The 23,006-nt window shown below is 33.7% G+C and overlaps 1 protein-coding gene across 1 annotated transcript; it reads left to right on the top strand.

Moving 5' to 3' along the window:
* The first annotated feature begins 80 nt into the window (after nt 1-80).
* Nucleotides 81-20,826, top strand: LOC142358139 (uncharacterized). Its single transcript, XM_075409599.1, has 4 exons — nt 81-198; nt 12,450-12,537; nt 18,579-18,746; nt 20,652-20,826. Exons 1-4 carry the CDS (start codon nt 81-83, stop codon nt 20,824-20,826), a joined length of 549 nt encoding a protein of 182 aa, XP_075265714.1.
* Nucleotides 20,827-23,006: the final 2,180 nt, after the last annotated feature.

The raw sequence follows: 23,006 nt of genomic DNA, 5'->3' as shown, positions 1-23,006 counted from the left end.
ATCGCTATAGGCGTTTCAGAAGACTTAGCTATTACACTCCCTGATTCCCTTTTTAACATTGAAACAATTAAAGAGAGGGAATGGCTACATGGGAGGGAGAAGGGTTCCTTCCATTAATTCTATCCGGAAGTAGAGTACCAAAAACAGTTCAAACAAGACTCCGTCTGGACTGGCAAGGGTTGCCCACAGGAGAGACTGGTAAACCCAAAATAACTCAATGTCTTTTGAATAGCTTGCTGGCCCCGGTACGATCAGTTCAATAATACACCGCAACGCTTTTACCACCCGGGTTCCTCCACAGGTATGACATCTGTTGTTTACATTTCCCACAAATTTTATCCACCTGGGGATGGTCTTAGTTTCTTTCAAACAAAGGTTCACTAAATTCAATTTCCAGTCTCAAAACAACTGCAAATTATAGCCCTTCTTTTTGTTATGAATACGGTAACTACTGGCGGGCTGTATTATATATATATATATATATATATATATATATATATATATATATATATATACATATATATTCATTATCATAGCCTCAAAAAAATCTCATAAGAAAGGGTAAAAAAAATCGCCTGTGCAAAAGTAATAGAAGCTTGTCTGGTTCTCGTAGTAGCGACGGTTGAACGGCCAAATGTATCGTAGTGAAAGCCAAGCAAAAAACCCCTGGGAAAAGGCAAGATCTTGCAAAAGCCAAGAAAAAAATTTCAGGTCTCGCAAGATTTGTCACTGAGATGAAACTTGCCAATACAGAACAAGTCGAGGTTTTATCGTAAAAATAAAAGAAGAGTTGCTGTAAATAGTTGTGATACAACTTTTTATGTCAAAGTTTCCGCATCTTTTGACGATGTCTGCAATAAGAGGAACAAAAAGGAACAGCATCAATTTCAGCATCAAAAATCAATTGAATATTTCGAAAGGTAGGCTTACTTAATGTTAAGAAATTTAAGTTTTTTTGTTTTCAAGTCTCATGTCACGAAAGATTTACAAGGACATTCAGGTGTCAAATGAGACTTCTACCAGTAGTAATCCATTTCTTATGCGCCCGATTACCAGCTGGTTTTCCTCTACAGGTGTGACATCTGTTGTTTAAATTTCCTAGCCATTTTATTCACCTGAGAATGGTCCTAATTTTCTTCAATTATTAACAATTATTGACTAAAAAGTTAAATATATATATATATATATATATATATATATATATATATATATATATATATATCTATATATATATATATATATATATATATGTATGCATATATATATATATATATATATATATATATATATACATATATAATATATATATATAAATATATATATGAATATTTATATATATATATATATATATATATATATATATAAACACCTATACTATATATATATATATATATATATATATTGGTGCAGATAAATATATTTATATATATATATATTTTTATATATATTTATACATACATATATATATATATATATATATATATATATACATATATATATGTGTGTGTGTATGTGTTTATATATATATATATATATATATATATATATATATATATATATTATATATATATATATATATATATATATATATTACCCTATATATTAGGGTTAGGGTTAGTTCCCTGATACATTACCCCATAAAAATCTCATATGAAAGGGTAATAAAATTGCCTGTGCAAAAGTTGTCTGCGATAGAAGCTTGCCTGCTTCCAGTAGTAGCGATGGTTGAACGAACGACCAATTATATTGTAGTAAAGACCAAGCAAAAGCCCCCTGGGAAAAGCCAAGATCTTGCAAAAGCCAAGAAAATTCCCGACAAATTTCAAGTCTTTCAAGACCAGTCACTGACTTAAAACTTGCCATTACAGAAAAAGGCGAGGTTTTATCGTAAAAATATTGGAAGAGTTGCTGGGAATAGTTTTAATAATATTCTCATGAACAAATTTGGCATTTTTTGGCGATGACTACAAGAACAGGAACACAACAGGAACAGCATCGAATTCTCCTTACTGCGGGAAAAATCAATTGAAGGTTTTGAAAACTGGGTTTGCTTAATATTAGGAAATTCGTGTTTTTTTGTTTCCAAGTTTCAGGTCACAAAGTTTAGCAAACATTTTATTTTCTGGTGTCAAATTTGTCAAATGAAACTTCTGCCAGTATTAACGCATTTCTTCTGGGCCCAATTTTATTGGAGCGAGTACCCACGTTTTAAACTGGTTTTATAGTTTAGTCGAGTTTGGCAGATCAAAAAATTTATCGATCGTTGAGTTGTGAGTGGTATCAAGAAAAAACCCATCAAGGATTGAGTATAGCAACAATGCGTTTAACTTTTGTTGACTTTTAACGAAGAGTTGTCGCGGTTTAAAATTTTTGTCTTCATAGTGTTTTTGTTCACATTTATGGCAATTTTTTGTCAGTTTTGTTTCATTTTTGGCTCCATTAAGTTCCTATTTTCACTATTCCAATTTTTTGCATTCTTGAAGCATTGAAAAAACAAACTATTAGTGCTTTTATTTTGTGTTTTTAGAAAAAATGCAGAATAGGATTTGAATGGAGATTAATTTTTTTCTCACGTTCGGCAATTTGTTTTCTGTTTTCGCTTCTTTCCTCACTTCCGAGGAGGGTATAGTAAAAAAACACGATCGTTTTTTGTTGGTGCAAATCTCTTTTTGTCTGAAGTGCTCTGAGGGCCACTAAGGAACCCTTGTTGTCTTTGACACTATGCTTTCCTTTAAAATTCTCTGAAATTCAACCTATTTTTAAAAAAAAATTAAGTTGTTATGACATAGAGTTCATGCCAGACAAAGTCTCATTAAAAATCTAACAAAAATAAAACGAATCATTGAAATGTTTTTCAGTTAACACTAAATGCTTTTGTTTCCTTTTCATCAAAAACTCTTTTCATACAACAAATGTGAATTTTTTCCTTTGAAACTAAATATTTTTCTTTCTGTGGTTTCATCGAAGTAATGAAAAGTATCATTGAGTGCAATTTTGTGACAAACGAACATTATTGCTCATTTTCCTCCTTTTAAACAGTTATATGAATGTGACTTTTATTGTTCCAAACCATTTTGACGGGGGGAGGAACTATATATTCAAATGGGTTTTTTTAAGACAATTTTGGCCGATTGATATATTCATCGTAGAGGGTTGAGACTGGAATCTTTAGAAAGCTTGTCCAGCGTAGAAAATAGAATATAAAAGATTTTTTGATTTTCGTTTATTACAGGGAGTTATCAGGGTTTAAACTTTTGAGAAAATAGAGTGAATTCCGTTGATTTTATTCACATTTTCCGGAACTTTTGCCTAAAATTTCGCTAAATTTGCTAAAATTTGTTTAATTTTTTAATGAAAGTTACGTTGATTTCATTTCCACAGACAAAGAAGGTTGTCGGCTATTTTCATTTAATTTCTTGTCAAAAATATTGACTAATCATTTCAAAATTCAGACTTCTTCATCAAAAACAGCACGAAAGTTCCTTTAGTCAATTTTGATTAATTTTGCAGGAAGTACAACTAACCCAACCACCACTAATACAATCTTTGTAGACTCAAGAGGGGGCTATTTCAACCTCAACTTCCGTTGCCCGTTCTGCGTAATTAAAAATTTTGACGTTTTTTGCTAACTTTACTCGTTGATTATCAAAAACGCAGCATTTATTTTTGATTTTTTAATTTACAAAATATCTATATCTGTGAAATTTGAAAAAACAAGTGTTCTTAATGGACGAACATCATTAGCAGAGCTAGTTTTGGACCAATCTTGGACTGTTACAATCCAAAATAATTTGGATTGTAATCAGCCGGTCTTTTTTTTTAAAAAAACTCGATCTTTTTTCATATATTATTAAACAACAGAACATTTCAATTAAAAAACTTAATAGTGATAGGCTTAATTCGTTTCTTAATTAGCTCCCAATTATTGTAACTAGTTTAATACTTGAAAGCTTATGGTTGTTTTGACTTTTAAAAATACTTAATTTTTAATTAAATAAGGGATTATTGAACATTGTCTGCAATTTTCTTTTATTTTGGTCGACATGTAGCTTAGTGTCAGCAATGAAAGAATGTGTTTTCTTTCTACTGAGCTCAAATTAAATCTTCATTGCGGTTTTAAATCAAAAGTTTTGGTTTACTGGCTTTGATACTACAAAATTTCACATTCTTTCTTTATAGAAATTTGACAATTTTTCAGGTTTTCTATTTTTTCACATTATCACGTCACTGACAGTTCATATATCACATTATTTGTGTTCAAAGCGAGGTACAAACGATAATATTAGAATCCTTAAGGTCAAAGACTCTGGTTTTAATGGCCTCGACTATTTTTCTCAAAGAACAAATTGAATTTTTTAAGTTTGTTTTTAACTGTCGTTTTTACTTTGTCTTTTTATTTGTATGAAATTTCCTGTGCCTTGAACCAGTTTGATTGGATTTTCATGGAAAAATCGGTGGGCCATTATTCTGATATTAGTAGATAGCTGATGGCTTTCATGACTTTGAAAACAATTGTTTTTCTCTTAATTTGGTCAGCATGTAGCTTAGTGTCAGCAAGGAAAGAATGATTTTTCTTTCTAGTGACTTTAAGCTCAGTCTTAATTGCGTTTTTAAACCGTAAGTTAAAGTTTTCTGGCTATGATACTACCAGATTTCCCATGTTTTTTTGTTTTCAGGTGTTTGACGGTTTTTCAGGTCTTCTAGTTTTTCACATCACGTTATTGACAGTTCATATATCGCATTATTGGCGCTCGAAATAAAGCACAACTGATTAAATTGAAATTCTTAAGGATAAATATTCTGGTTTTAACGGCTTCGACTATGTTTCTCAAAGAACTAATTGAAATTTATAATTTTTGTCTTTAACTGTCGTTTTTTTAATTTGTCTTTTTAGTCGTATGAAATTTCATGTGCAATGACCCTGTTTCATTGGCTTTTCATGGCAGAATCAGAGGGCCAATTTCATGATATTAGTAGATAGCTGATGGCTTTCATGACTTTGAAAACAATTGTTTTTCAAAATTAAAAAAGAAACATTTTTTAATTTCGCAACTTTGTTCCTTTTATTGTCTGTTTGTTACCTAGTCTCATTAATTGCAGGCTAAATATGACACTATTGTTGTTGCGGAGAGGTGTGAAGGGGATTGGTGTCACAAAACGAATTGTTTTTAAAGAATTCGTTTTGAATTTACTAGCTTCGACAAGGGTTATTCACAAAAAAGTAATTTAAACTTTGAATTTTGTCATATTTTACGTTCCTTTGTAGGCGTAAGATATATTCTGGATAATTGCAGGTCTCAAGAGCCTCCTTTGGAGGAATCAACGATCCAATTTAATTATTTTTTTGTAATTAGTTGCTTTCATGTCTTTGGAAATATTTTTTTTCGAAAAAAAAACAAGTATTACTTAATTTCGCCTTTTTTTTCTTTTTTGTCTCTTCGCTACCTGTTTTCATTAATGAGAGGTCACATAAATCATTACTGGTGACCGAAAAGGTGCAACCGAACATATTTTGAGGGGCAATGTATGGCTTACGGTTTCAAATGCTTTTTCTGGTAAAATTAATTGATTTTTTTGTTTTTGGTCTAATTGTTGTTCTTTTTGTAACCGCATAAGACTTGTATACCGACACTTCTTAATTCCCATCATTAGAAACACTGGTAATCGTAATTTTTTGGGATATTTTAGTTGATTTCTAATGGTTTTCTTTACTTTGAAATCAATTGCCTTTAAAAAAAAATAAGCAAATTTTTCAAATTTACTGTTTCTGTTCTTTATTGTCTAATTGTTACCAAGCCTTATTATTGACTGGTCCCTTATTTTTTCTGGTGACAAGTTATTTTGTTTAGTTTCAGTTTTATCTGACGCTATTTTGACTTTGTTATTAAGTTTTTTTAAACGGTCAAATTTTTTGATGTAATTATTGTTTGTTGTTTTTGTTTGATTTTGCTGTTTGGCTTGACTCGTTTTCTTAATATTGGCATTTCTCATGAATCTAATACCTCATTTTGTCCTCCAGTGAGTTATTTTCTTCGGAAGCTATCTTTTTGTTCATACACCAGTTTTTTTTGAAAAATGCTTGAATTTTTGGGGTTTTCTATCTGATCCTCATTTGGTAGACAATTATGCCAAAATTGTGGATGAGCGGGGCCGGAACCTTATGTGCGATCGCACATTACCGAGCCTCGTATTCAAAAATCAAAAGCAAAACTTTGATTTCTGACCATTCCAATTGATACTTTTCATCTTGCCTACAAAGTTCATTTGATGTTGTTTTCATAGTTAAACTATGGAGCCCATTTGAATTCAATCGTTGTTTCCCTTCAGGTTTTGAAGCTATCGACATGTTGCTATTCTGAGATGCAAATTACACTACTTGCTTTTTTAAATTTAAATTTTGACAAAAATTGGTTTTTTCGGAGTGACTTGTTCCCTAAACTATTACATGATACTCAATTTTTGACAACTCTATTGACAACTCTAATCGGATTCCAAAGGAGACACAAGTGAAAATTTCTTGAATTTTGTTTTAAAAATGAATATAAATCTTTGAAAAGTTTTTGCTCCTCTGATCTTTTTTTGTCAATTTGCAAATTTATCTCCTTAACAGGAACAATTATTTGCTTCCTATCGTACAACATTTGCATAAATTTACTGTTTTCAGTTGGTAGAGTTTGATTACTTTTTTGATGAGAGTAAAAAACTGTTTGCCAATAGTCCTTGTTTCAGTTTGCGACTTGTTTCTTGGTCTCAATTATAACAAGTTTGATAAGTCTTCAAATTATTTGTCAAACCGATGGCTTGATGATTTCTTCAGTTTGTTTTATTGACCAAATCTTTTTTTTCTTAAATTTCTTTGGTTGGTTTTTTCTATTCCCGTCTTAAATATGCTGTTTCTAATTAGTATTGTTATTAGATATGTCAGTAGAGAGACCCGGTTGCGATTTCCTGAAAATAATTGGTAGGAAGTGACTAACGATTTCAACATATGGTACTGTGGTTTTTTTACAATTGCAGGCATTTTTTCGCTATTTTAGTAATTCTCTTTCATTTCTTTGCACATATCCTCTTATCCTCTTTTCCAACAACCCAGGTTGAGGTCCCAGACGGATAGTCGATATGTCCAGACCCAGATGAACGCACGACGGGGGTGTCGTGCGTTCAAATTAACATGGTCTGGAAACAAGGAAAAACGCACGAATGTCTGGACATGAACGCACGAATAGTCTGGTGAACGCACGAAAGTCTGATCATGAACGCACGAAAGTCTGGTGAACGCACGAAAGTCTGGACATAGGCACTTTCCGTCTGGGACGGTCTGGACATAGGCACTTTCCGTCTGGGACGGTCTGGACATATCGACTATCCGTCTGGGACCTCAACCTGGGAACAGCTCGTTTTACAATTTTCCAGTGTTTGCAGGTTTTTGAGTGATTATTTTCTCGTTTTTTTTTGCTGTTTTTTGCTTATGTTGGTTAATATGAAAAAATGGAGTCGTTGAATCAGTCAACTGATATTTTGCGTTAGGCAAACATTTCTTACCTCACCTAGTCCTTGTCTTTCTTAGCTTGGATGATCTCTTTTTGTTTTGGATCTGTTTTCATAGAATATTGAGCGAGCGCAGAGTTCACTCTATTGACTTCTGCACTTTTATTAGAAGTCAAAATTGAGAACTTTGATTTTATTCAAAACTAACTAGAGGACAAGCAACCTCGAAAACAATGAATTTGTTACTTTAAAGGCATTACTATTTGTTTTTAGGTTGAAAACGCGATAGAGATTGATTTGTGGATCTCATTTTTTGTTGTTTGTGATTATTAGTTGTTCACCGGATAAAATTGTTTTTTCCTGCTCGTAAAAATTGCATTAGTATTGATTGCATTGTTTTAGTCTTCATTCTAGTGAAATACAGAAATTTGATCAAATTCCTTTTTTACCCATCGGTCCTTTAAGGAATCTATCAAATGTTAGCGAACAAATATATATTCTCTCTTTTTTAATCTGCTTGAATTGGCAGACATGCTTGAATTCAGACTCGGATGATCGGCGTTCGAATGCCATGTACCAAAGCAAATTAGGTAACCGGCTTGTAGATAATTAGCTAGCTTCCTTGTGAATGACGTTCATTCAATCTACAACTGATAGTTTTTATACAACCCCTGTATATGGAGTTGTCACGGAAACTTACTTTAAATTACAGATAAATAGTACAGATTTCCGGTGTTTTTTTTTCAGAAATATAAGCATTTAATTTAAGTGTACTATCGAAAGTGCACGTAGTCTTCGATTATTTGCCAATTTTTTTTTCGTCGTTATTTTTTGTCCAAAACTGCCATTATTGAACGCAATCTGGATATCAGTCACATACCAATCTCTTCATCTGCAGTTATGTAATATGCTGTAACTACGCTGCATGTAACAGGAAAAATTTCTTGTCATAATGTGTGCACCAAAAAAGATAAATTTTAAGCCAAATGATCCTATTTGTATTACGTTTCTCTGATCCATTGATTTCGACTGTTTTATTTTCTCAGGAATCAATTGTAAAGTAAAAAGTTTCTGAGATAATGAGCGCTCCTTGGATAAACGAATTAACCCGGGTCGAGGCCGAATGGTTATCTTGTAAGAACTAGCATTTTTCTGGCAGAAACTTACAAGGCGATGCATCGCCTTGCAAGTTTTTCTTCCAAAAATTTGAAATTTCTTCGACTTGCAAGTTAAGCATTCGACTTGAAAGTTAACCACAAGTTAATCATTCGACTTGCAAGTTCTTACAAGTTAACCATTCGAATTAGAAGGCTCTTACATGTTAACCATTTGACTTACAAGTTACTTACAAGTTAACCATTCACGCACACACCACACACACACACACACACACACACACACAACTCAGGCACGCACACACGCGCACACATACACACACATACGCACTAAACTGTAAATAAAACGTTGCAAGACATGAATGTAAACGGATGTTTGGAAAAAACGGAATCTGGAGAAGTGCGAATTAAGTTATAAAAAAGGGTATAAAAATGAAGGGCCACTTAAATAATTTGAAAAAAATACTGACATCTGAATTTGAAAACTCAATCAAAGTCAATATTTTGGTAACTTTTTTAAGAAGCAATCCTGAAGAGGCTAATTGAGATCTAGAGTTTTTTAATGGAATTGCAAAAGAAACTCTTTTGAATTGATAAAATTCAAAAAGTAACAGTTTTGTCTATTTATGTCGAACTGTATTATATTATCCAAACAGAGCAACTAACTCCCACGGGTTTTATACGGTAAATGACTGAATGTTAAGTTAAACTAACCAATAAGAGTTGTGTTCGACCGGAACGAACTTGCAAGAATTTTACAAGTTAGCCATTCGCCTTGCAGGTTCCTACAAGTTAACCATTTGACTTGCGAGTTCTTTCAATTTAACCATCTTCTGCAAGAAACTTGCAAAATCTTACAAGTTAACCATCTTTTGCAAGAAACTTGCAAGTTGTTACAAATTAAGCATTCAGCCTCGACCCGGGAACGGCGTCAAAATTCCCGGTAATGTTGCTTACCATCAATAAAACAACGATAGTCCATCCTAAGCGGGAAAACATATAAGATACGCGGAAATTATCTTTTACAAATTTTGCGGTGAAATGCGGTGAAATTATAACTCTCTCACCTCCTGAATGTCGTTAATTCCTTCTTCCACTGCGCCACCTCTCACTAATTTCTAGGATTTTTGTTTTGAACATAAAACAAATTTGCTCTATTTTCTGTAAAACATGCGCGTTGAATTTTTGTAGGTTTCCCGACTTTTAGCGGTGAAGTTACATATTTTATCGGTGAAATGCGGTGAATTTTTGTAATTTCACCGCTTACTCTAGCAATGAAAAGACATAATTTCACCACATTCAATGCATTCTACGCCCAAGTGCCAATCGATCACAAAGGCGTCGAGGAATTAGCCTCTAGTAGTATAATTTTTGTATTTTGACGGCATTCACTGCCCCTTTCACATAATTTCGACACTTTTTCTCAGCGGTGATTTTAAGTAATTTCACCGCATTCACAGTTGATCTCACATAATTTTAAACCATTAAAATTAAACATAATCAAAGGGGTGAACTTATTTAATTTCACCGGTTAATTCAGCGGTGAAAATATGTGATTTTACCGCTACCAGACGATAATTTTTTTACAGCCTGATTTATGTAATTCTACCGCATTCACTGCTTATCTTGCATTTTTTTGTCGAATGACGATAACCCTCGGCCCGGGATGAGTCAAAATCAATGCAATTAAAAAATCAGGATTTTTAGTATATTACGCTTATCTAGCAAATTTTGTGTCAAAACAGGATTTCTAGTAGGACCTTAGATGTTTGTCCCAAGAGTTTTGCCCGATTTTTCAGCAAGCTACAAGCTCTTGTAGAAATGCTGAGAATCTCATTATGCACACTAAAAAATGTGACGGTAAAATTACCTCCCAGCTGTAGGTGTAACCGCTATTCATTGCAAAAATATGTAAGAAAAGCGTTGAATGTGGGAAATTTTGTAAGATAAGCGGTGAATGCGGTGAAATTACATAAATGAGGCGGTGAATGCGGTGAAAAAAAATTATCGTCTGGTAGCTGTGATATTACATAATTTCACCGCTGCTTTTAGCGGTGAATTGAAATAAAATCAGCGCTCTGAAAACATTGTTAAAAATGTGCGAGATAAGAGGTGATTGCGATGAAATTACATAATTTCACCGCTTCACTTAGTGGTAAGCTTACAAAAGTGCACTGCTTAGAAAAAATTGTGTTGAAATTGTGTGAGATCAGCAGTAGATGCAATGGAATTTATTGGGAGCAAGGAAGGATTTGTTAGATTTAAGCCCCCCCCCCCCCTAATATTACCCGTTAATCTTACATCTTTTTCAAACTTTTTTCTAAGTGGCAAAAATTTGTAATTTCACAACTAGAGTAAGCGTTGAACTTACAAAAAAACAACACATTTCACCGTTAAAATATGTAATTTGACCACTAAAAACCGCAAATCTGCCAAAAGCTCACCGCGCATGTTTTACAGAACGTAGAGTGGATTATATTCAAAACAAAAAGAATGGAAGGTTGTAAGAGATGGAGCAGTGGAAGAAGAAGTGCATGACATGCAGGAGGTGAGAGGTTCAAACCATTGTAAGGGCGGTGAAATGCGGTGACTTTTTGGAAGTTAACCGCTTACTATAGCGGTGAAATTACATAATTTCCGCGCATTTCACTCCAAAATTATGTAGAAAACTTGCGGTCAAAAACAACTTTTCACCGCTTATCTTACATATATATTCCAATTATTCCTCGACCCGGGCTAAAGTTGCAGGTAAATTTACCTGAACTGTGCACGTGTTTTGGCGTTCCTGTACGCTACCTCCGCGGTACTTGAACGTACATGCAAATTAATGGAAAAAATACCAAAAAAATTTGGGCAGTCCTCTGGCACAAAATTCTGCAATTTACCTGCTCAGGACAAAAATAGGGTCCAACTACAAAATTTGCCTGCATATTTTACCTTAATTTTTCAATTAAGTTATCCTCACATTAAGATTAACCCGGAGGTTGGTGGCAAAGTAACTCAGCGCTGAATCAGTGTAGAGACACTCTGTTTTTTAGGATGGCCAGTACTCTCTTCATGTCCCAATTTACACGGACCAGTCTTGATTTTTGAGTAAAATTTACTGCATGAAAAAATATGCTCAGCTTAACTCCCGCCAACAAGGTTTGATTTATATGCGATTCAAACTTCCGCGTTGGTACTGGTAACACTTAAATTGCGTAGCAAGTCGTTATCACTAAGCTAAATGGGCTTTGTGGTATTTGCCTAAAAACTAGCTTATATATAAATAGTGTGCATACTATTATAGTAATTACCATTTTATAAGCTACAAAAGTTTGAAATTACTCTGCTCCGACTTATTTTTGGGGTGTGAGTAACTTTCCGACTGTACAGGATAAGTTTAGCCTGGGCTAACTCCACGATCTCAATATAATCATAATGAAGAAGAACTGCACATAAAAAGAAACTTGAAATATTCTGGAGATGCAATGTTTCAGAACTGTTTTACACTTGAAGTGAGCTGGTTCAGCACTGAAATATTCTGAGACTCAAACCAAATTCCAATTTTAAAAAAGGAAATTAGCTAGAAATGGAAAACAAAGCAACGATATCCTAAAAATGAAATGTGAATAGCTTTTTTATGTCTATGCATCCACGAAAAAAATGATTTTTGGCACTAATAATGGAATTTACAGCCTAATAAGATGTTGGACTACCATTTATAGAAATAAACTACATGAGTTAAAATATGGGACATAATCATCTAACGGAGAGAAATCAACAGATCCAAAACATATAAACTTTTTTGTGAGAAACATTTTGTCGCATAAGTTATGAGTTAATCAAGTCGATATGCTTATTTAGATCCAGCAGATGCCAGAACCTGGTTCCAGCTGGACGGAACAATCATGAAGCTGAACAATGGTCAAACTGAATCGACCAAAGATGACCAGTACGTGAAATTAACTTTAACCATTGAGCTACCGACGGATCAAAAGTCATTATTCCATGTCGAGCGTGCTCTAAAATGGAAAGACACATTGCACCGTTTCACTCCTACAATTAAAAAAAGCGGTTGACTAAGTAAAAATTGATCAATTTTTATATTTCATCCCCAGATTCCGCATTAAAGCAATATAGGTCTAAGAGACTGTGTTTAAGCGCTAAAAACGCAAGATGATATAAAAATAGCTGTGAGTGTGTTGCAATGAGTTAGCGTCGAATGCTGTGATCTCACCTTATTTTGCTTTCAATTTAGCGTTGATCTTATCTATAGATCAACGCTCGGCTATTTTATCGTTACACCAATTCAACGGGGTTGCATTTAACCAATTGCTGGTTGCATTAGCCATTAGTTCAATGATATACGTTTTGAGCTTGTGTGCTGTTTTAGTGTGGATGACTCCCACCAGCCTATGCGAGTTTCGTCGGTAAAAATATTTTTAAAAAATTCCAACTACAAATTAAAAAGTATTAAAGTTCCAAAGTATTAAAGTTACGTAGAGGACTTTTCGATTTGTTTTGTGTCTGACAGGTAAGTTTTTTGTGCCGAAAGAGGTAATCAGTCAGCCATCATTACAGTTTCAAACATTTATGTGTTCTTTTTAGTTAATTGAACATACTTCCGCGTTTTTTAGCCTTGATCTTACACAAAATTTTGTCAAAATGTAGAACCCCCTTTGAATTTTTTCGCATACAGTATTTAGTAAAGCAGTAATCAAAAAATTGCACCGTGCTTCTGGAGTTCTAGAGTTCTAAGCCTGTAAGCTCTACTTTTCAAAATGCTAAAACTGTATAAGATCTATGCCAGGAAACGCTTAAACTGTAAGATCTACGCTGATCAATTTCAAATGTTGATTTTTAGTGAGTTGATTTATCGATTTACATCGTTTAGATCAAAACTAAGTTTAATAAACTTCATCAGAAAATAAAATGTTTGGTGTGCCAAGATCTGAGTACCATAACTTTTCAGTTCTGAATCATAAAAGTTTCATTAAGATTTTTTATATGACTAGAGTAATATCCATGGCAGTCAAAGCCAATTCATGGTAAAAATGGTAAAATCAGAGTAAGAATTTGAACTTAGAATGAACATAATGAACTTCAATTCTGTATTTACAATTATGAATTAATTGTTTGATTTTGAAGTGAGAAAAACTATAAATCGGTATCAGCTAGGACTTGGAACAACTTGACAGGCCATTGCATAAACTAATTCACGAAATTCATGGTCAATTAAAAAAAGCACGTGAAAATATGAGGAATATAAAATTTAATTTGATGCAAGTTTATACTCACTAGTGATGCAGTTCACAATCTCGTTCAAATTCAAACTGCCGTACTTCATCAGGGGGGGTACGCTCCATAACCTACAGTAACATGTACATTTGTAATTACGATGAAAAAGGGTCAAACTGAATCGACCAAAGATGACCAGTACTTGAAATTAACTTTCATCAGTGAGCTACTGACGGATCAAATGCCATTAGTCCATGTCGAGCTTGCTCTAAAAAGGGAAAACAAATTGCACCGTTTCACTACTACAATTAAAAAAATAGTTTTGACAAAGTTAAAATCGAATGATTTTTATATTTCATCCCCCGGTTCCGCATTAAAGCAATATAGGCCTAAGGGACAAGGTTTAAGCGCTAAAAGCGCAAAATTATATAAAGATAGCTGTGAGTGTGTTGCAATGAGTTAGCGTCGAAAGCTGTGATCTCACTTTATTTAGCTTTCAATTTAGCGTTAATCTGACCTAGAGATCAATGCTGAGCTATTTTTTTGTTACACAAATGCATCGGGGTTGCATTTAACCAATTGCTGGCTGCATTAGTCATTAGTTCATTGATTTACGTTTTGAGCATAAGTGCTGTTTTAGTGTGGTTGACTCTCATCAGTCTAATCAAGTTTCTTCGGTGAAAATTTGTTAATAAAACTTCGAATACAAATTTCAAGTTCCAAAGTATTAAAATTACGTAGTGCACTTTTCGACTTGTTTTGTGTCTGAAAAGTAAGTCTTTTGTGCCGAAAGAGGTAATCAGTCAGCCAACAGTACGGTTTCAAACAATTATGTGTTCTTTGGAGTTAATTGAATATACTTCCGCTTTTTTTTTAGACTTGATCTTACACAAAATTTTGTCAAAATGTAGAACCGTTTTTGAAATTATCTTTCGCATAAAGTATATAGTAAATCAGTAATAAAAAAATGCACCGTGCTTCTGGAGTTCTAGATTTCGAAGCCTGGAAGCTATACTTTTGAAAATGCTGAAACTGTATAAGATCTATGCCAGGAAACGCTTAAATTGTAAGATCTAAGCTGATCAAATTCGAATGTTGATTTTTTAGTGAGTTGATTTTTTGATTTTACATCGTTTAGATCAAAACTGAGCTTAGTAAAATTTCATCAAAAAATGGAATGTTTGATGTGCCCAGATCTTAGTACCATAAATTTTCAGATCTGAATCATAAAAGTTTCATTATGATTTTTTATATGGTCAGAGCAATGACCATGGCAATTAAAGCCAATTCATGATAAAATCAGCGTAAAAGTCTGAAGTTAGTATGAACATAATGAACTTCAATTCTGTATTTACCATTATGAATTAATTGTCTGTTTTTGAACTAAAAAAACAATAAATCCACATCAGCTAGGACTGGGAAAAACTTGACAGGCCATTGCAAAAACTAATTCACAAAATTCACGGCCAATTAAAAAAAGCACATGAAAATATTAGGAATATAAAATTTAATTTGATGGAAGTTCATACTCATTAGTGATGCAGTTCACAATCAGCTTCAATTTCAAACTCCCGCATTTCATCAGGGGGGGGGGTACGCTCCATAAGCTCCTGCAGTAACTGGTACATCTGTAATTACGGTGAAAAAGGGTCAAACCGAATCGACCAAAGATGACCAGTGTGTGAAATTAACTTTCATCAGCGAGATACCGACGGATCAAATGCAATTAGTCCATGTCGAGCTTGCTATAAAAATGGAAGACAAATTGCAACGTTTCACTCCTACAATTAAAGAAATAGCTTTTGACAAAGTTAAAATCGAATGATTTTCATATTTCATCCCTCGGTTCCGCATTAAAGCAATATAGGTCTAAGAGACTGTGTTTTAGAGCTAAAGACGCAAAATTATATAAAAATAGCTGTGAGTGTGTTGCAATGAGTTAGCGTCGAATGCTGTGATCTTACCTTATTTAGCTTTCAATTTAGCGTTAATCTTTCCTAGAGATCAACGCTCAGCTATTTTATCGTTATACAAAATCAACGGGGTTGCATTTAACCAATTGCTGTGTGCATTTGCCATTAGTTCAGTGATTTACGTTTTGGCTTGTGTTCTGTTTTAGTGTGGATGACTCCCACCAGCCTATGCGAGTTTCGTCGGTAAAAATATTTTAAAAAAATTCCAAATACAAATTTAAAGTTCCAAAGTATTAAAGTTACGTAGAGGACTTTTCGATTTGTTTTGTGTCTGACAGGTAAGTTTTTTGTGCCGAAAGAGGTAATCAGTCAGCCATCATTACAATTTCAAACAATTATGTGTTCTTTGATGTTAATTGATTATACTTCAGCGTTTTTTTTTAGCCTTGATCTTACACAAAATTTTGTAGAACCGTTTTTGAAATTATTTTCTATATACCAGTATATAGTAAATCAGTAATCAAAAAATTGCACCCGTGCTTCTTGAGGCAGAGTTCTAAGCCCTGTAAGCTCTACTTTTGAAAACGCTAAAATTGTATAAGATCTATGCCAGGAAACGCTTAAACTATGTAAGATCTACGCTGATCAATTTGAAATGTTGATTTTTCAGTGAGTTGTTTTTTCGATTTAAATCGTTTAAATCAGAACTGAGTTTAATAAATTTCATCAAAAACGAAATGTTTGGTGAGCCCGGATCTGAGTACCATAACTTTGCATTTCTGAATCATAAAAGTTTCATTATGGGTTTTTCTATGACCAGAGTGATGACCATGGCAATTAAAGTCAATTCATGATAAAATCGGAGTAAAAATCTGAACTTAGAATGGACATAATGAACTTGAATTCTGTATTTACGATTATGAATTATTTGCCTGTTTTTGAACTGAAAAAAATGATAAATCGATATCAACTAGGAATTGGAAAAATTTGACAGGCCATTGCAAAAATTAATTCACAAAAATCATGGTCAATTAAAAAAAAAACACACGAAAATTTTATGAAGATAAAATTTAATTTGATGCAAGTTCATACTCACTAGTGATGCAGTTCACAGTCAAGTTCAAATTCAAACTGCCGCATTTTATCAAGGGGGGCACGCTCCATAACCTACAGTAACATGTACATTTGTAATTAAGATGTATTAGGGGTTGCAACACCTATTACCCCTGCCCCCTGTTAAAGAGGAAGATGACTGGGAGGTTCAAGCTCTATAACCCCCGCCCCTGAATAGTCAGAATTTATTCTATTTTGCTATTATATTTTGCTTTTAGTAGTAACTAAAAAGGAGGGGTAATTTCCCCATTACCCCCATCCCGTCCCTCGCCAATCAGAAAAAAAATCGCTTTTTTAAGTTTTTTTAATCGGAATTTATCAGACAGTTATTTGTCAGAACCTTTTATTTTAATACTAAAAAAAAATTTTATGCTCAGCCAATATTTCAAAACATTTCGAAAATTTTGATTTTATTTCTGATTTTATAATGAATATCATGAAAAGCAAAATCTGAATGTTCGTTGTAATTTCAGAATAAAATGGACGTTGAATTCGAACTGAACATAATGCACAATCGAGGTGCCTTCAACCACCAGGAATAAGTACTGAATCTTCCATATATCATTGGGATATAAAGGTTCATTTCTGATTTACAATGGCACTAGGGTCCGGGTGAGAACTCTGCTTTGACCTGAAAAAACATATACAATTTTTTTTCATTATTTCCAAAGCTTTATTGAGTTAATATATAATTTAAAGAGTATTTTATTAGATCAACATTCAGAAATAACAAATTTTTCGATAGTTTTTTATCATGGAAAGTGGATTATTATTTGCTTGAAAATAATGAGTTCTATATTTACTAAAAAATGCAATTGTGTTTTCTACATAAGAGGAGGGCTGTATTAGGTGGATTTCTTTTCAAATGCGAAATAGGATTTCTACCTATAACCAATAACGTTTATAACGTTAGAAAAAAAATTGTCATCATGTCTGCAGGATTGATTTCACACGCATCAAATAGTCGGTGCATTTGGTTATAAAGGTAGGAAATCATCTGGTTGATCGGTTTCCGGACAAAATTGAAGAACTGATATGCTATCAATATTTAAAAAGTCTGCTGCTTTGTGAACAAATGGAACCCCCATATTTGATAAACCAAATTTTTCATCCAGCTAAAGAAATATGCTCCAGTAGTTTTAGGATTGTGTCAATTTTTGGTAGTTTTTTCTAAACGAAGTATTTTTAGTTAGCTATAGGAATTAAGCTCAAAAGTATAACCGTAACTGTTCACTATCCTATATTCATAAAACTAAAACTCCCGTAAGACAAAAAACAAATTTTTGCAAAACATCAATGAATTCCATCCTGCATTTCAAACCGTTCATGTCAAAATTTTGGATTTTTTGTCAAACCGAAGAAGCCTTCTAACTTTCTAAAACCGAACATGCCAAACTTTTGTAAGCTATAAAAACCATTATACCACCCCAACTAAACATTCCGAAGCTTTCTTACGATTGAGACCGACCAAACAAAAGTATTTTACAATTTTTTTTTGATCTAGCGAAGTTGAATATAATTATATCGGAATTAGGAAAAGTTGGATCCCCCTCCCGTCCACCATAGTGGGTGCTTATTATTGGCACCCCGCAACAGCACACTGTATTTTTACTTAATGTTTAGGATCTAATGTCAAGCGCTCTAGCGGCGCATCACCTATCTGGGGAGGGGTTGGAAAAAAATTGCATAAGCTCAACAGTATTGGTACTTGCTTGTTTGCTGCTCTTAGATTGACCAACCAGAGTTATGCAGGACCAGGCAGCACAAATCACTTCTTCTTGATGATATACGGCGGATTCTACCGGCTTGATGAAGGTGGAGGTCTCTACGCACTTCCCGGTGGATACATCACAAATGTCGAGTCTCACCAGTCTATACTCAACGATATCCAATTCAAGCAAGCTTCTTCTTCTATAACTTTTCAATAAAATCACGTAAAAGAAATACAATTTATTTGAGCATGCTCATGAAACTCTTTTATACAAGCGTGATCATTAACGATATAAACCTTCTTTCGAAAAAAAGTTGTACTACAATTTATGTCCTCTGATATTTCATGACAGAACAACAAAACTTGAACATGTTTAGTTTCTCTAAAAAACTGTCAGTTAAAGTTTGTTGTATATACAAAAAATTCTTGCGATGCTCATGTACATAAATTAAGTTTTCGTATAATCAGAGATGATATCGACAGAGCAAAGCTCCATCTACAGGACCGATTAGAGTCTGGTCAAGGAAGCTTTTGGTACAAAGGTGTTATGAGAACTCAATTTTGTATCAGAACAAGGAGATCTCATTACAGCTACAGAACTCAAAAGGTTCAAAATTTTTGAATGCTGGTTGACAATTTAATGCAAAACTCTTGTTCCCTTAATGTTTTGAACAAGGCTGATATTTCAGATGAAATAGGGCAGCAAAAATGAGCTAAATTATAATTTTGTTCAAGCGCACACGGCGACTCATAGCCAAGTCAATTTTTTTAATAGGAAAAATCCAATTGCAAGTCTGAAAGCATGACTGATATAAGAATATGATCTTGTCAAGAATATGATCATGTCATTTCTTACACTTGTCAGTCTTTTTCAGCTCTCGGACAAAGTTTACTTATCGTAATGCATGTTTCGGTTATGACTTGGCAGGGGTAAATCCAAATCCCGACCAAGATTTGGCCAATGTTGAAAATTATTTGATTATGAAATGCGCTTAAATATGCTGAAATGCGCTGATTTTTCAACATTTTCAGCGCAAATATCTTACACCATAATACGCTGAACTGCATATAAATGTATACAAATTTAGCGCATTTCGTAAATACAAAGGTTTCACTTAAGGTAGCGTAAGTTTCATTTGGTATCATTTTTCAGGTACCACCATAAAGGGTAACTTTAAACTATAAAGTTGGTACGTTACAGCGTTTTTCGAAAATCTTTCCAAAAAAGATAACCTAGACCCCAGATATTTTGGCACATTTAGTCAGACTTTGTTTCAAACGTTGGCCAAAATTTACACTGTCCGAGATCATCTTTATTTGCTACGAGCTGAAAATTGTTTTACTTAAACAAGCTTGGTATAATGTAATGATCTGCAATGATGACCTGCAAAATCTCTGCGGGATTTGGATTAATGATGGAAGCAAATGCTTCAATTTCTACATAAACTATAGTAGAATTTTGATTCTACAGTTTTTTGAAGATTTATTCTGGTATTTTGCTATTTTTTTTCCTATTTTGCTTTCTTAGGAGTATGTTGATTATAATCAACATACTCCTAAGAAAGCAAAATAGAAAAGAAATGTAATTATATTCTGGAATAAAAAAGCAAATTCTATCAAAATTTCTTGCGTTTGAAAGCAACTGTTGAGCAGGCTTTTGAGTAACCTCTTGTTCCAGACTCTTGTGTGCTTGACACGACTTTTGATCAGACTCTCATAGTCCCTATGACTACCCGCCCCGGGAAGTGACTAATGTAGTTTTGTAATCTGCATTATCGTGTTATCTGCACCACTCAAATGACAGGTCAATTATGTAGAATTTAGAACTTCTACATTGCACAATGTGGATTATCAGAATAACTAATCAACAAATTTATATAAAATTCTCTCCAGAAACTTCATCAAATTGAGGAAAGATTGAGCAAACTAAATAAAATGAACAAAACAATATCTATGCACTCAAATGACTTGCAAATAGCGTTGAAAAAAAACAAAGCCTCAATTGAAAAAGTTTAATTTTCAGATACCTGAAAAATGTTTTTGCATTTATGCAAGCGAAAAGAGCAAGAAAACGATTCATCCAAATTTCAGAATGGATCTGGCTGAGCTGAGTAGACGAAGATGTCTGAATCAACTGGTGGATCTGGTGCGATATCTAGACACCTTTGACGATGACCATGAAATTGGCGATGAGAACAACCCTCTTACACCTGAAGCTGGCAAATATCGCTCCAGCAATCGCCTATCAGTTTTTATAAACAAATGAAACAGATAAAAATTAAACCTCACAATTTGATATATCTAAAAGAAAATTACCTAAACAAGACTAGTTTTTTGACAACTAATGGCTATGTGTGAAAATTGGCAGCAGCTTAGAAAAAAAATCTGTTCGTTTTGCCACGCGAACGAGTTAGTGTTTTTATTAGCCATATGCAAATATGCATAGTGGCAAATTTTTGCCACAACAATGTGTTGCCTGTGAAAAAAAAGTTGATGCACCAAGCCAAGATATGCAATAGCAAAATTTTCTGGAGGAAACTTATGTTTCAATAAGATGTCCGCAAATAAACTGAGTTCTCAAATACTATACATAATAATCTTGCATTTTTTATGTTGGAAATTTCTTGTGGAGAAACTTATAAAGATCTTATTAATATTTCAAGATCAGTTCAATAGACTTTTTCTGTAACGTTTAGATACAATTTAAAAGGCGTAATAATTAAAAACACGCGCTCATTTCTTCAAAGGACACTTATGTGATAGACAAGCTTCTCACTCCTAAATGTACTCCACAACTAAATGTACTCCCAGAGTGAGGTGTGTGTTAAAAATCTGAAAATTTAAAACGCATCAGGTTATGTGAATTTCTATTTCACAGACGATATCGCAGATCAAGCTAAAATCTGTTCACGGCTGTAAATCCTCAGGACTCGTCTGATCATTAACGAGCAAACGATTCATTTTTTCAGAAGTTCTTTATTAGATAACCTTGAGGAACTGATCACCTGAACTTGACCACTTGAACAATTAGTTTGTAGGGAAAATGTTCTGTTAACTGAGCAATCAATTTGAACTAATGTTCTACGGCGCCAACGAGGGAATTTATACAAAAAATTAGCAACTTTTTCAGTAATCTGGTAATATTTTTCGTCAAATACACCCCTAAGTTTTGGCACAAACGCATAAACTGGAAGAAAGAATGCAGAAAAATAGCTTTCATTTCATTTTCTTTTAAAAAAACCTATTTATGGAGAGTCTTAGTTTGATAGAGCAAACAACAAATGGTGTTGCTATAAAACTTATATCTAAATTGAGCTGAATTTAAAATTGGGGTAAGTCATATTTACCTTTCATTGTTTTCTGGGTAGGGACTATAAAAAACGGGAAGAAAAGAGAAAACTGTTAAAAATTGTTAGTCTGACCATGGCCAATCTTTGTCTCGGGTCTGATCATGGCCAATTGTTGTCTGGATGGGTTTGATCATGCCCAATTTTCCACAAGACAGTTCTCACCATCATCGAGCAGAGCTAATTGGGCTAGACTCCTTTACGGCCCATAGTGCGTGAAGAGCCACATAAAATCTTTTTTTTCAGAGAATATGATGATGGATTCTGTAGGACAGGAAAACTTCTTTGCAATTTTTGGCGTCGGACATCTGATCCGCAACCCTTCATTAAGTAACAAACGCTGGACTTCTGTATTCGATTGTGTTACTGCTGGTGACAGTAATAAAATTTAGTTCAAATTTTCTCCAATTTCGGATATGCCACTAGAAATGTTTCACAATTTATGTTTTTGGGCAGGCCTGGAAAACAGTGACAAGATTTCTTAGGTCTTTTTCACGCTATAGCTATAAATAAATAATTTCTCCGAGTCACGTTGTCCCCTGGAGCAGTATCAATCAGTTACGATTGTGTTATTTAAAAAGAAGAGTTTCAGAAATATCCGCTTTTGATACTAATTGTGGATTAAGAAGAAAAAATACGGCTTAAACTGATGCTATCCCGCCTGTTCGAGAGTCTGCAATCACTTTAACAGAATTCCTCCATTACCATTCATCTCCGTCAAAGGGGAGTGCGATCACCGGGAAGGACCTCCATTTACTACTAGATTAAGAAAGATGCTCATGTTACACTAAATGGTTACAGGAATGCCAATTTACTTCAAGTCAATTTCAAACTGAAATTCGGGTCAAATTTTTCAAAAATAGCAGCACATTAAAACTGAAGGATTCAATTCATTTTTTAAAATTTATTACATCTTGTTGAACTCATTGCTTTACATTCAAGAAAGCATAAATTAGTATTTCACACAAAAACAATTTCACTTTAAGATTTGTTTACACACACACACACACCCACACACACACACACACACACACACAGAGAGAGAGAGAGCCGGAGAGAGAGAGAGAGAGAGAGAGAGAAGAGAGAGAGAGAGAGAGAG

Source organism: Convolutriloba macropyga, unplaced genomic scaffold (genome assembly GCF_964194025.1).
Source record: "Convolutriloba macropyga unplaced genomic scaffold, txConMacr16.3 SCAFFOLD_4174, whole genome shotgun sequence".
Classification (NCBI taxonomy): Eukaryota; Metazoa; Xenacoelomorpha; order Acoela; family Convolutidae; genus Convolutriloba; species Convolutriloba macropyga.
This window is presented reverse-complemented; position numbering and strand designations above follow the sequence as displayed.

What these genes read in the sequence shown, in the direction of transcription:
- LOC142358139 (XM_075409599.1), top strand. Translation starts at nt 81, where the DNA reads ATGGCTACATGGGAGGGAGAAGGGTTCCTTCCATTAATTCTATCCGGA. An exon ending in GAATCGACCAAAGATGACCA is followed by an intron (nt 12,538 to 18,578) that starts GTACGTGAAATT and finishes TGCTGCTCTTAG; the next exon opens with ATTGACCAACCAGAGTTATG. An exon ending in CTCAACGATATCCAATTCAA is followed by an intron (nt 18,747 to 20,651) that starts GCAAGCTTCTTC and finishes TCCAAATTTCAG; the next exon opens with AATGGATCTGGCTGAGCTGA.